General features: G+C 75.7%; 2 protein-coding genes across 3 annotated transcripts; both read right to left on the bottom strand.

The window, feature by feature from the left end:
* Positions 1-1,106: 1,106 nt before the first annotated feature.
* CRIP1 (cysteine rich protein 1) lies at positions 1,107-2,390 on the bottom strand. Its single transcript, XM_084239694.1, has 5 exons — positions 2,303-2,390; positions 1,593-1,687; positions 1,469-1,526; positions 1,332-1,378; positions 1,107-1,226 (listed from the first exon to the last, which is right to left on the bottom strand). Exons 1-4 carry the CDS (start codon positions 2,340-2,342, stop codon positions 1,338-1,340), a joined length of 234 nt encoding a protein of 77 aa, XP_084095820.1. The 5' UTR covers positions 2,343-2,390; the 3' UTR covers positions 1,107-1,226; positions 1,332-1,337.
* Positions 2,391-7,149: 4,759 nt separating this feature from the next.
* Positions 7,150-11,418, bottom strand: CRIP2 (cysteine rich protein 2; the record flags this gene model as incomplete). 2 transcript variants are annotated; one of them, XM_084241345.1, is made up of 8 exons in its annotated part: positions 7,150-7,518; positions 7,596-7,653; positions 8,104-8,198; positions 8,285-8,353; positions 8,425-8,565; positions 8,854-8,911; positions 9,176-9,270; positions 11,376-11,418. In XM_084241345.1, 8 exons carry the CDS (start codon positions 11,416-11,418, stop codon positions 7,451-7,453), a joined length of 627 nt encoding a protein of 208 aa, XP_084097471.1. In that variant the 3' UTR covers positions 7,150-7,450. The 2 variants fall into 2 exon arrangements, with proteins under 2 accessions (XP_084097471.1, XP_084097472.1); XM_084241346.1 differs by lacking the exons at positions 8,285-8,353; positions 8,425-8,565; positions 8,854-8,911; positions 9,176-9,270.
* Positions 11,419-13,000: the final 1,582 nt, after the last annotated feature.

Below are 13,000 nucleotides of genomic sequence, written 5' to 3'. Positions count from 1 at the left end.
CGGCTCGGCGCCCTCCGCCCGCCCTGCCCGCCCGCGCTGTGCCCGGGAGCCCGCACCGCCGCGCGCAGCGCGTGGCCGCCCCGCTGGGCGCGGGCGGGGGCGCGGGAGGAACCCGCCCTCCCCGGCGCGCCCCGCGCTCGCGGCCCCCGGCGACCCCGGGGCCTCTGCAGCGCCGCCCGGCGCAGCCCCGACGGGCCTCGCTGCCCCCCAAGCTGACGGAGGCCGGGGGCGGGGGACCCCGCGGGCGCCGAGGCCTCGGGGCTCAGAGCCGCCGTGCGCTGAGCAGGAGCCTCGGAGCCGGGCCCTGTGGGAGGGGGGCGCGGCCGGGGCCCTGGACAGACGAGCCCTGGGAGGGGGCCGCGGGGGCGCGGGAGACGGCAGGGGCAGGCGCCTCGGGGCTCAGGGCCGGCGCCGCTGTGCCCTCCTGCCGGCCAGGGCAGCGCTGTCCCAAGGCCCACCCCACCCAGGCCCAAGCAGAGACCCTCAAGCCTGCGCCTTCTGCACGCCGCGCCCTTTGGCTCCAAGCGCCCTGGGCTGCGGACCACCCACCCGCGGACACCCACCCCGCCCGCGGGAGCCCTGGCCTGGCCAGCGCAGGCCTGCTGCGGGCCAGCAAAGCCCCCGGGCAGGGCGCCCAGGGGGCCTTCGAGGGGCCTGGTCCGCAGCTGCTGCCCCACTGACATGCCCCCTGCGCAGCCAGTCCTCGGGTTCGTGGGGGCAGCTGGCCGCCCAGCTTCCGGGCACGGAGGGGCGGCTCCCCCAGTCCACCATGAACCAGAGTGGGGTGGCAGGAAGTGGGGAGAGGCAGCAGGACGCCCCACCACAACTCCCCCAAAGTGTCTCAAAAAGGGAACCAGCCTGAATTCAGCTGGTCCCGCCCTGGCCACCTGTCCCAACGGACCCCCGGGCCTGCCTGCACCCATCTGGGAGCCTCGCAGCCGATCTCCGCTGGAGCTGGGCCCAGGCCGCTGTGGTCCAGGGGCGTGGGGGCTTGCCCTGTGGGTGCCTGCAGACAGGTGGCCCTGACAAGCCCTGCCCCGCCCCCCCTCCACAGGACCAGGCTGGCCCCCCAGCTCGGCGCAGGTACACGCAGGTGCACACAGGTCTTCCCGGTGCTCAGTTTATTGAGGGCATGGGGTCTCCGGGGACACCGGGGCCCGGGACCAGCCTGGAATTAGCCACAGGGGCCACGCTCCGAGGGTGGCCAGGAAGGGGGTCCGCACCACCTGCAGAGAGACGGACAGTGGGGAAGCAGCCTCGCCTCCCCGGCCCACACGCAGGAGGTCCCTTCCTGGGGCCCAGGGGGCGGGCTGGGCAGGATGGGGACGTACCTGGATTCACTTGAAGGTGTGACTCTCAGCGCCACCCCGCCCAAAGCCTGCAGGGACAAGGAGGGGTGGTCAGGCCAGGAAGGGGCTGGGGGCAGCACAGGGGCGCAGGTGAGGGCCAGGCCCGGAGGGGAGCTGACCTTTAGGCCCGAACATGGCGGCGTAGCAGGGGTGGTTGCAGTAGGGCTTGCCTTCGTGCTGCGGAGAGAAGGCCATGAGGGGGGCGCCCGTGCCGCGGACCCCGGCCCCCAGGCGGGCACCTACCTCGGCGTGGCCCCCCGAGGTCAGCGTCTTGCCACATTTCTCGCACTTGAGGCAGGGCCGATGCCAGTCCTTCCCCAGGGAGGTCACCCGCTCGGCTGTGGGCGACGGGCCGTGAGCGGCGGCGCAGGACCGCGGGGCTGGCGGGGGGTGGGGTGGGGGGGGCGGCCCGGCGGCCGGGCGGGGGCCCCACGGGAGCCCTCCAGGGAGGTGCCGGCCCAGGGCCGCGCCCCTGCGGGCTGGGGGGCCGGGGGGGGGGGGCACGGGGCAGGAAGGCGGGGCGGGGCTGCCGGGGTGGGCGCTCCGAGGGGGGGCGCGGGCGGGAGGGCTCCCCACTTCCTCCTGCGCCCCCCCCCCCCCGTGCCCGGGCGCGGGCCGGAAGGGGGCGCGGACCTGGCGCGCTGGGACGCCCCGGGCGCGGGTTCCGCGTCTGCTCCTGCTCAGCGCCGGGAGGGCGGCCAGCGCCCCGCGTTCCTTCCTGCCCCGCGGGGTCTCCGCCCTGGGCGCGCCCGAGAAGAGGCGGGAGACGCCCCAAGAGGGGAGGCCCGGAGCCGGGGAGGCCCGGACGGACGGGGCATGGGGACAGCCCAGCCGGAGAGGCACCGGAGAGCGCGGCCGCAGAGGGGGTGCTGACCCCACCCCCGGCGGCCCGGGGGGAGGCCGGCCTCGCTTCCGCGTGGGGCGCGCGGGGCCCCGGGGACACGGGCGCTCACCGAAGTACACCTCCTTGTCGCACTTGGGGCACTTGGGCATGGCGGCGCGGCCGGTCCGGCGCGGGAGGCTGAGGCGGCAGCGGGCGGACAGCGCGGGACTGGGTGGGTCCCGCTTGGGTCGGCTCCTTTCAGGGACCCCGGGACCCCGCCCCTTCGGGGCCCGCCCCTGGCCCCGCCCCCGAGCCCGGGGCTTAGACCCCCGCGGACCCTGGGTCCAGGGCACCGGATCAGAGAGGTCATCGGCCACCCGCCTCTGGAGGACCTGCCTGCCAGGCGCACCGCGAGCGGGGGGCCCGCGGGGGCCGGGACGGGGGGAGTCCGCGGGGCCCTATTGAAAGGGGCGGGCCCCTCGGGCAGGTTCAAGCTGCGGCCCCGCCCGGGACTCCCCAGTCGCCGGGGTCAGGACCCCTGCCCGGCCCCCCAGGAGCAGGAGGTGCACCCCCAGCCCAGCCTGCACGCACCCCCTCGCGCCTCCAGATGGACGGGAGTCCCGAGGGGCGGTCGCCTCCAAAATGCAAATAGATACAAACCAGCCAGCGTGTGGGTTCACCACATGCACTGAGGGGGGATCCCTGGGAAGGTCCCCGGGAGACCCCAGCCCCGCCCCTGGCCGGGAAGTCCATGAGGCCGCAGGGAGCGTCCCAGGGAATTGGGGGGGATTCCGACCCTGGCGCGGCCCACCCTCTGCGGGGATGACGTGGGTGTGGCCACCTGGGTCATCTCCGAAGGGCCGCGCCTTGGGGGGGCGGGCAGGGCAGTGTCCAGCGCAGCCCAGCGGTCCACGTCCCTCCCCAGGTAAAGCAGAGGCTGGCCTGGGCCTTCCAGTGCGAGGACTGACCCACCCACCCAGGACAGGGAAGTGGGGGTGGCAGGCGCTCCCCATATGCCCACCCAAGACATCTCAGTCCTCTGCCAGCTGCGGGCGGGGCGTGAGGGTGGGGGGTAGCAGCCTCTGCTGAGCGGGTGAGGTCCCCGCATTGTGTCCCCGGGGCAGTGCCTGGCCCATCCCTCCTCCCTGGTGGTGACTGTCACCCAGGTCGCCGCCCCCAGTCCACTCTGTGGACCCTCCTCGGCGGTGCTCCCATGCCACACCCACAGGACCGAGGCTAGGAGACCCTCCTGCACCCCTGCGTGCCCGCCCCAGCCCAGCCGCCCTGCCCCCTCCCCTGGGCAGCACCAATGTCCTCATCGCCCCAGACACGCCCGAATAGAAAACAACACTTCATCTCCGCCCTGCCCCTTCTGGTCCTCAGGCCCCGGGGCTCAGGGCCACTGGCAGCACCCAGCGACCACAGCCCCAGCCTCCCTGAAGCCCACCACCCCAGCCAGCCCCGCCCAAGACAGGAAGGGGAACCCCCATCTCCGCCCTGCCTCCCAGAGCAAGCACGGGACAGCCGGAGGCCTGCCGGACCCTAAGCCATCCTGCCCCCAGCCTCTCTCCATCGCTGCCCCCTGCCCTGGACCCCATCCTGGAGACCCTCTGGTTGCCCACCGCCTGGGGGTGCGGCGCAGTCTCCGCCATAGCCCCCTTCTCCCCGAGGGGCGCCTGCCTGGTGTGGGGCCCGGCAGGGCTTCTGCAGCGAAGCCCTTGCTGGCAGGGCTGGGGGGAGGGTGACAGCAGGCGGGGTGCTGGGCAGCCTGGGGACAGACCAGGAGGGTGCCGGCGAGCTGAGAGGTGGGTCCACGACAGCAGGCTGCCTGCAGCCCCCCCACACCCCGGGCAGTGCTCCCAAAGGCAGCTGTGACCCGAGTCCTGGGGCGCACCAGCCTCCCGGGGGTCTGTCCAGGGCACATGTTGGGGGAGGTGAGACCAAGAGCTGGAGCTGGCCCTGCCTCCAGAGATGACCCCCTGCCACCTCACCCCGCTAGGAGCAGGCCCCCCTTGAAAACCAGGGTGATGAGTCCTCTCCTGGCCTTCCCCGCTGTTTTGCCCGTTGCCATAGTTATGGGCGGGGGTGGGAGGAAGATGCCAAGGGGGGCCAAAGGCCACGGCCACACCCAGGGGTGGGTTCAAGGTTTTCCCAGACACTCACACACGCACACCCGCCCAGACCCCCTGCAGGTCCAGGCAGCTGCCAGGCTGGTGCCCTCCTGCTCCCCTGAGCCCCCCACAGTCGTCAGGGTGACGTGCCTCAGCTGCAGCCCATGGCAGGCGAGCTCCTGCCTCCCCAACTCCCAGTCCAGGGGTGCCCCCCCTCTTCTGATGATGTTGTTGGCATTTGCTGCACAAGTACAAGGGGGCAGGGGACCCCCGCGTACCCCAGCACCTGTGCTGGCCCTGCCACCAGTCACCACAGGGGCACAGGCAGGCATCGGGGCATCAGGGACACAGTGGCCAGGACAGGGATGCACAGCCACCCAGCTGCTTGCCCGAGGCGCCACCTGTGCCAGGACAGCAGGAGGACGCCAGGACCTGTGCCTGGAGGCCACTCGTCCCACAGCCGTGCCCGTACGCCCCCATGCCTGGCCAGGAGACCCAGGCGGGGATCAGACAGGCCCACCCTGCGTGGCCGGGGAGGCTGAGATGGGCTCAGGCCCCAGAGAGGGAGGTGGGCAGCCCCGCCAGTGACCGCTGAGGAATCTGCCCCCAGGGGCAAGGTTCTGCTCCCAGGCTGGGCGGCCCCCGCACCCACCTCCCAGAGCCGGGGCACTGGCCTCTGCTTGCCCCCCAAGTGCCCACTTCCAAGCCTCTCAGAGAGGACCGGGTGTCAGACACCCCTCCAAGGACTGGAGGGCTGGTCCCTGCACCCCAGGGTGCTGCGACCAGGACCCGCTGAGCCAGCTGCCCCCCCCCCCCGCCCGGGCGTCCGCCTGCCGGCCCTCCAGGAGGACACACAGCGGTTCCCAGGGTTTATTTTCAGCAGCTGCTCTCCAGGGACCACCACACCACACCCCCCACACCCCCCTCGTCTGCCCCAGGGTCTGCTCACGGGCCTGCCTGGCCAGGAGGTCCTGTCTCTCCCCAGGCAGCAGGGAAGGGACAGGATACTGCCTGGAGGGGCCCTGAGGCCCTCGGAGCCCACCCTGGGGTCTGCGGGCCAGGCCAGAGGGGCTGCCCTGCCCTCCTCTCCCTGGAGGCCGGGCCTGATTCCAGGAACTTCTGAGTCCGGAGCCAAAGCCCTGGCAGAACCACCCCAAATTCCAGCCTCATCCCCGCCAGCCAGGCCGCGGCGGGCGCTGCCCCTCCCCGCCCTCCCCCGGGGTCCGCCAGGCCTCAGGGGTGCAGGAGGCCCAGGGGCCAGCGGCGCGCCCCCGGAGGGCGCGGAGGGTCCGGCCTGGGGGGTGCGGGGAGAGGGTCGTCCCGGGTCGGGGAGGGGGCGCGAGGGTCTGGCCGGGCAGCGCGAGCCTGTCCGCGCCGGGGGCGAAGGGCCGGCGCGGGGCAGGCGCTGGCCAGGCGGCCCCGCAGGCCTCGCGGGCGCCGGGACGGCTCCGGGCTGCGCGGGGCGCGAGGGGGCGGGCGGCCTCGGGGCCTCGGGGCCGCGCGCAGGGCAGGGGCCGCGGCCGGCGCGGGCGGCCCCAACCCCCCCGCGAGGCCCTGGCGACGCGAGACAAACAGGAGCGGCGCCGCCCCGTCTCCACGGCAACCCCGCGCCACAAACACGGCGGCGCGTCATGGGCGCCGGCAGGAAACGGGCCGGCGCTCCGCGTCCCGGCGGCCCCGCCCGGCCCAGGCCGCCGCCCCCGGGGCGCCCGGGGTCCCCGCCCCGCAGCGCAGGGCCCCCCCACCCGCCGGGGCGCCCCGGGCAGCCCCCGAGCCGGGCCGGGCCGGGCCGCGGCGCGAGGAGAGGGGCCCGCCCGCCCCTGGGTGGGGGCGGTGCGCCCCGGGCGCCTTCCGGCGGCGGGGGGCGGGGGGCGCCCGGCGGGGGGCCTGGCGGGGTGTCCCCGGGGCGCCATAAATCACCCTGGTGGGCGGGCGGGGCTGAGGCGGGAGTGGGAGCCCACCCAGGGACCGGGGGGCCAGCGGGCGCCCCGGGAGCCCCGCGGCCGCGGGGGCGGGAAGGCGCGGCCGGGCGGGCCCCGGGGGCGGGGGGGCCGGGCCGAGGCCGGGGGCGCGGGGCGGGGCGGGGCTCCGCGGGGCCGGCGGCGCCCCCTGCTGGGCTGCCCGGGCGCGGGGAGAGGGAGCGCGAGCCGGGGCGGGGCGCCTCTGGTGTACCCCCAGCGCCCCACGCCGGCCCGGCCGCCCCCCGCCGCCGCCAGCCCCCCACGCGCCTGCTCCGGCCGCGCTCGCCCCTCCCCGCCGCCTCGCGCCAGCGCCCCCCACTCCGCGCCGCTGCGGGGGAGACTCTCCCGGGGCAAGGAGGGGTGAACTCTCGGGGCACCCGGGCGCGCCCCGCCCCGCGCCCCCACGCGGCGGGGCCACCCTTGCGTTTCTCCCGCGGCATCCCCGGGACCGCCAGCGGCTGTTGCCCGCACGAGGCTCTGTGCACGTGGGGGGCATCCCGCGGGCGCCTCCTGGGTCGGACTGTCCCCCGCCCGCCCGGGAACCCCGGCGCCTCACCTGCCCCGCCCCGCCCCGCTGGCCTCGTAGGGCATTCTGGGCTCCATGCTGCTCTGGGAGTGAGGGAGACTCGGGGGTGCAGTTGTGGGGCCCTCTGCTGTCCACTAGGTCACCTAGAGTCCACCCAGAGTCCACCCAGCTTTGGGCACCACTGCCCACTCTTGGCATGTCTAGGGTCCAGGGCCGCCCCCAGGCTCAGCCAGAAGCCAGGCACAGGGCCCTGGACATTGGCGGATGGACAAAGGGACATGGCCCACGCCACCACCAGGACACGCCAGGCTTGTGGATCTCAAACCTTTTATTGACAGCAAGTCTGGGCAATCGCGTGAGCCACGAGGGGCGGGTGCGCGCAGGCATGGGACCAGCAGTGGGGGTGCCCCCAGCCCTGGGCAGTGGGAGGGCCTGGCGCGGTGTCCCTCAGGGCGCCATAAATAACACTGGTGGGCAGGCAGGGCCTGAGGCCAGGGTGGGAAGCCCACCTCAGGGACCCAGCGGGGGCCACAGTCACACAGACATGGGGATCAGGGGGGCACAAAAGGGGGCGATGGACAGTCTAGACAGACAAGCCAGGGAGGGGCGCACAGCGCGCTGCGCCAGCAGCTCCCCTGCCCGGCCGCGGACCTGCAGGCCATGCCCCGAGCAGGCCGGGCCTAGGGCTGGGCTTTGCCCTCGGGGTCCTTGTCGTAGATGTAGCTGCCCACGGCTCCGGTGTTCACACCTGCGGAGAGAGCGCGGGCTGGCGGCGAGCGGGCGCGGGCAGGGGGCTCCCGCGGCCGGCACCCCCCGCACACTCACCCTTGGGTCCGAAGAGAATTCCGTAGCAGGGCTTGTGGCAGTAGGGCTGGCCATCGTGCTGGGCGGGGTGGGCAGCAGCGGGTGAGCCAGGGCTCCACAGCCCTGTGCCCACCCCGGGTTTCCTCGGGCCGCGCGCCTGCCCCCTCCTCCTCCCATCCCCCAAGCCCTCAAGTCCCCAAAGCCACGACCAGGTCCACTCACCTGCAGGCAGGGATCCCCGCAGTTACCCCAACACCTGTGCCCATGAGCCTGCGCTCCGGCCACCAGGGGGCAGACTCTCCCGGCGCGGACCTGCCCAGCGGCCCACGACCCCCACCTGCACCTGCACCTGTCCTGGGCCTGCGCCCACCTGCAGCTGCGCCCCAACCTGCGCCCCCGCCGACGGTCGGCACCCCTGATCTGCGCCTGTGGCCCGCGCCCCCAATTGCGCGTCCACCCTTCACCGCCCGAGCCCAGCTTTGCTCTCTCCCTGCAGGGCGCCCCAGGGCGCCCCCGGCCCGCGCCTCACCTCAGCGTGGCCCCCCGGAGTCAGCGTCTTCCCGCAGCGCTCACAGCGCAGGCACGGGCGGTGCCAGTCTTTGCCCAGAGACGTCACCTTCTCGGCTGCGGGAGGAGGCCACAGCTGACCCCGGCTGGCGCGGTGGCGGGCGGGCGGGCGGGCAGGCGGGGGCGCAGGTGGGGCCACTCACCAAAGTACACCCTCTTGTCGCAGCGCGGACACACGTTGGGCTCCCCGGTGAAGGTGGTGACGCTGGAGGCTGGGGAGGGGCCGGCGTCAGGCGGGTGGAGGCCCTCGGGCACCCCTCCCGCAGAGGCGAGCCCCGCACACCTTTGCTGGGCCCCTTGGGGGGGCCACTGGCCTTCCGCTCCTCAGCGCGGACCACCGGGACCTCGATGGGGCCTGTGACCTGAGGGCCCTCGGCCGCCGGCTTCTCGTAGATGTAGGAGCCGGCGCCTCCGATGTTCACCCCTGGGGAGGGCGCAGCGGGAGGGGCTTCTCAGATGGGCGCCCCCCGCTGCCCTGTGGGCCCCTGCACTCAGGGCACCAGCGAGCTGGGCAGAGGTCTGGGTGCTGGGCTTTCGAGAAAGAGGGGCGATGGCAGAGACCCAGCCTTGGGGGGCGCCTGGGACTCCACAGGCCCTGGGTCCTGGCAGCCCCAGGGGCCCTCCACTGGACACAGCCTGAGTTGGGGTCTGCTGCACTGCGAAGCCACCCCCACCCCCCGCACTCCCCCTCCGGACCCCGCGGCTTGCTCACCCTTGGGCCCGAACAGCGTGGCGTAGCAGGGCTTGTGGCAGAAGGGCTTCCCGGCGTGCTGGGCGGGGCCGTGGCGTGAGTGCCCGGGGACTGGGGCAGGGCCCCAGGCCCCGCTCCAAACCCCCCCCCAGCCCCGCTCCAGACCCCGACACCCTCCCAGCTCCGCTCCAGACCCCCAACCCTGCCCAGGCCCAGACCCCCCCAGCCCCGCCCAGGCCTAGACCCCCCCCAGCCCCGCTCCAGACCCCCAACCCCGCCCAGGCCCAGACCCCCCCCAGCCCACCCCAGACCCCAAGCCCCGCCCCAGACCTCCGCGGCTCACCTCAGCGTGGCCCCCGGGCGTCAGCGTCTTGCTGCAGCGCTCACACTTGAGGCAGAACTTGTGCCAGTCCTTGCCCAGGGAGCTGACCTTCTCAGCTGGCGGGTGGGGTGCAGGTCAGGGAGGCGCCGGCACCACCCCTCGCGCGGCCCAGTCAAGCACCTCTCCATCTCCACTGCACGCCCGGCTTTCTCAGGCACCTGGGCCCTTGCACACCACCCTGAACCCCCAATCAGGCTATGGAGTTGGCAGAGCCCTGCTGCGGGGAGCAGCCTGAGCCACCAGGCCCCTGCGGGGCTGGTGCAGAGCCCCCAGCCCGCCGCTTGCCTCCTCCAAGTTCTGGGGTCCCCACCCTCTACCTCGGCTGCCGCCTTAGCACCCCCGGCCCGAGGCCAGCTGCAAAGACGGGTGAGCCAGGGGCTGCCGGCCCCCACTCCAAGGCGGAAGTGTGGGGGCCTCCGGGTGGACGGAAGCCCAGGCTCCCAGGGGACCCGCAGGAAGCAGGCGGAGCAGAACCGGAATTCCGCAGGGACGAGGCCTGGCTGGAGCGGGCGGGAGGGTTGCCGGCCGGCCGGGCCAGAGGGAGCCTGAGGACCACAGCTCTCCCCGTCCCTGCACAGCGGCTGCCTGGGCGGGAGGAGAGTGCGGCCGGCCCCTCCTGGGGACAGTGTTGGCCCAGACCTGCAGGGTCACTGACCCAGGGACGCCGCACGCAGGCTGGCCGGGCCCCTGTGTCCATGCCAGGGCAGGCGGGAGTTGGCTGAGCCCAAGGCAGGCTCGGCCCTGCCAGTCCAGCCTCCCCCCTGCTGGCCAGTGCCGCCGTGGCATCTGCAGAGCAGGGAAGCCAGAGCTGTGTGGACGGTCAGCGGGGTGGTGTGGCCGTGCAGGGGCAGGGGAGTGACCCACAGTCCCACTAGGCGGGTCCACGGCCGCACAGAGTGCCCCGGCAGGGAGCCCAGAGCTACGGCCAGGAGGCCCGGGCAGGAGCAGTGGGGCTGATCTTGGGGACACAAAGGCCACGAACACTCAGGGCCGTTGGCAGCTGGGGTGGCGGCGAGGGTGCAGCCTGGAGGGGGGCTGGGTCCTGCCCTGCTGCCCCCGTCCCGCCCGGGCCTCGGCCAGGCCGGGAGCTCTGGTCTGAGGGCCTTTGTCTTGTGCTGGGCGCCGGGCGGCCACCAGGCTGCTGCCTTTCCGGCCTGCCCCAGACCCATCCGCCAGGGCCCCAGGACGGACCTGGCTGGGCGCCCACCACGTCGGGCAGCGGGGCTGGCAGGAGACCCGGCGACACCCCCACCCCAGGCTTGGAGGGAGGACGGCTCGGGTGGGGGTGCGGGGCCGGGGCGGCGCCGCGGAGGCAGCCGGAACCCCCGGGGCTCCCAGCCCTGCAGGAGCCTCAGGGCCAAATCCGGTCCCTCCACTCCAGGAACAACTGCCCCTCGGGGCCAGCAGGAGGCCGCGGCCACCCGCACCTGGGCCCGGCGCTGCCCTGGAGATGGGCCGGCCCTGCGCCTGGCCAAGTCAGTGCCCTGCGGCGCGGGCCGGGGGCGGGGGGCAGGAGCTGCCGCCCCGGGCGGGGTCCGGGAGGACCGGCGGGAGGAGGGAGCGCGGCGGGCGGGCGGGCGCCGGAGGGCAGCTTCCCGGGGGCGCCCGCGGGGACAGCCCCTCCCGGCCCGCCCCGACCTTGAGGGGCCCGGGCCTGGCCGCCGGCTTCAGTGCCCTCCGGCCCCGGGGCCCTCGGCCGCCCGCCCGCCCGCGCGCGCGCGTGGGAACCTCCTGGAGAACTTGGGCCGGGCGGGAGCGCGCCGGGAGGGACAGGCGAGGCCGCCCCCGCGCGGCCCGCGTCCAGGCAGAGCCCAGCTCCGGCCGCCCCCGCGCCCGAGGGCCGGGTGGGGCGGGGACGGGGTGGCGCCCGCGCCGGCCCGACCACGTGTCCGCGGGGAGCCGGGACGGGCCCGGCGGGAGAGCGCCCCGAAAGACAGCGGGGCGCGCGGCCCCGCCCGGCCCCGCCCGGCCGCGCTGCGCGCTCGGAACCGGGCGCCCTGCGAGCGGCCGCATCCCGCGGAGCCGGCGCCCCGCCCGCGCCGTCGCGGCTCCACCTCGGGCCGCGCCCCGGGCCGCGCGGCGGGGCGAGCGCCGGGCCCCGGGCGGGCGGGCGGGCGGGGCGGGGCGCGGGGCCGGCCGGGCCGCCGGCGGCCGCACTCACCGAAGTACACGGTCTTGTCGCACTTGGGGCACTTGGAGGCCATGGTCGGTGCGCCCGGTCCGCCCGCGCCGCGCCGCGCCCGCGCCGTCTCCCCGCGCCGCCGGCCCGCGCCCCGCCCGCCCGCCGCCCGCGCGCCCATTGGCCCGGCGGCCGGGGCGGGGCCTGGGGAGCCCGCCCCCCGGTCCGGCCGGGGCGGGGGCGCACCTGCCGGGGGGCGGGGGGGGGCCGGACGCGCCGGGCCCGCCGCCCCTGCGACCCCGCGAGCGAGGCGGCCTCACCCCCGGCTGCCCCCAGCGCCTCGCCCGTTTCCATGGCAACGTCGGGGCCGCGGGGCGGGGAGTCGGCGGCGCGCTCGGCTCCCCGCGAGTCCGAGGGGGCGTCGGCCAGGAAGGGCGCGGGGCGCAGGCGGACGGACGCCCCGACGGGCGAGCCGGTCCCCACGCCCGGCCCGACGCCGGGGCGCCCGGGCCCCCACCCCGCCCTGCCGCGCGCCGCCCCCGCGGGGCCCTTTGTTGCTGGGTTTCTATGGCAACGCCGCGCGGCGGGCTCGGAGCCGGATCCCCCGCGGGCCGGTCCCGGCGCCCGCCCCGCGCGCCCCGCCCGCCCCTGTCAGTGGGGCTGGGGGCGCCGGGGGCGGCCGCGCGGGGGCGGCGCCCGCCCTGCGAGAACAGCCGGGGCGCGCTGGAGGGGCGCGGGGCGCCTCCCGGGCCGTCGGCCAGGGCGGCAGGGAAGGGAGAGCGGGGCGGCCCGGGAGACCCCCTGGGTCAAGCGGGGGGCCGAGGGGACGCTGCCCAGCACCCTACCTGGGCACGCCCGTGGACCTGCCAGCCCTGGGCCAGACCCTGCCGCCTCCAGGCCTGGGCCCCAGGGGCCCCTCCCCAGCTCCCCCACTCCCGCGCCGCCGCGCCGCCCGGCCCACTCCCCCGGCCCCTCCCTCTGGCAGCCTCGCGGAATCTGGGGGGACCCGGAGGGCTCTGCCCCTGGTGCACCTTCTCTGGGACCCGGCCCGGCTGAACCTGAACTGAACTGGGCAGACGAACCGGCCCCTCCAGAGGCAGTTCTGACTCCGCCCCTCTCCTGGGGGCGGGGAGGCCTGTTTGGAGGGAGGGAGGGAGAGGGGTCAGGGGCACCACAGACCCAGGGGCCCCTGGAGCGCCCACCACCCAGCTCCCTACACACAGACCTGCACCCACTGCCGTTTCCATGACAACAGCCGAAACAGGGCCCCTGAGCCTGAGCCCCCAGCCTGCCCAGCGCCCCTCTGTCTCCACCTGACTCTGTCCCCAGGCCCACCCCGGGGAGCTGGTGCACGCGGGGCCAGCTAGCTGTGGGGGCTCCCCACAGGTCAGCGGTTCCAGGCTCCAGGCTGGCTGGGCATCAAGTGTCTCTGCATAATTCATGGACCCTGCCCCCCACCGAGCAGGCACCACTGCCATGCCCTCTCCGCATGGGGACCCGCTGGCCCTGGGCTGTGTGGACCACTGCGGAGGTCGGGGCGGCGCAGGTGCGTAGGAAGGCAGGGCTGGGCGGCCACAAACCTGGCACTGGCTGAGCCTCACAGATGGGGCAGAGGGTGGCCAGCCTCTGCCCTCGCCCTGCCCCGCTGCAGTCCCTGGACCCCCGCC

This window comes from Talpa europaea, assembly GCF_964194135.1.
Source record: "Talpa europaea genome assembly, chromosome: 8".
Classification (NCBI taxonomy): Eukaryota; Metazoa; Chordata; class Mammalia; order Eulipotyphla; family Talpidae; genus Talpa; species Talpa europaea.
This window is presented reverse-complemented; position numbering and strand designations above follow the sequence as displayed.

Coding starts and splice junctions, on each gene's coding strand:
- CRIP1 (XM_084239694.1), bottom strand. CDS start 2,342: ATGCCCAAGTGCCCCAAGTGCGACAAGGAGGTGTACTTCG. Junction 1,688..2,302: donor CGACAAGGAGGTGTACTTCG/GTGAGCGCCCGT, acceptor CGTCGCCCACAG/CCGAGCGGGTGACCTCCCTG. Junction 1,527..1,592: donor CCTCGGGGGGCCACGCCGAG/GTAGGTGCCCGC, acceptor TTCTCTCCGCAG/CACGAAGGCAAGCCCTACTG.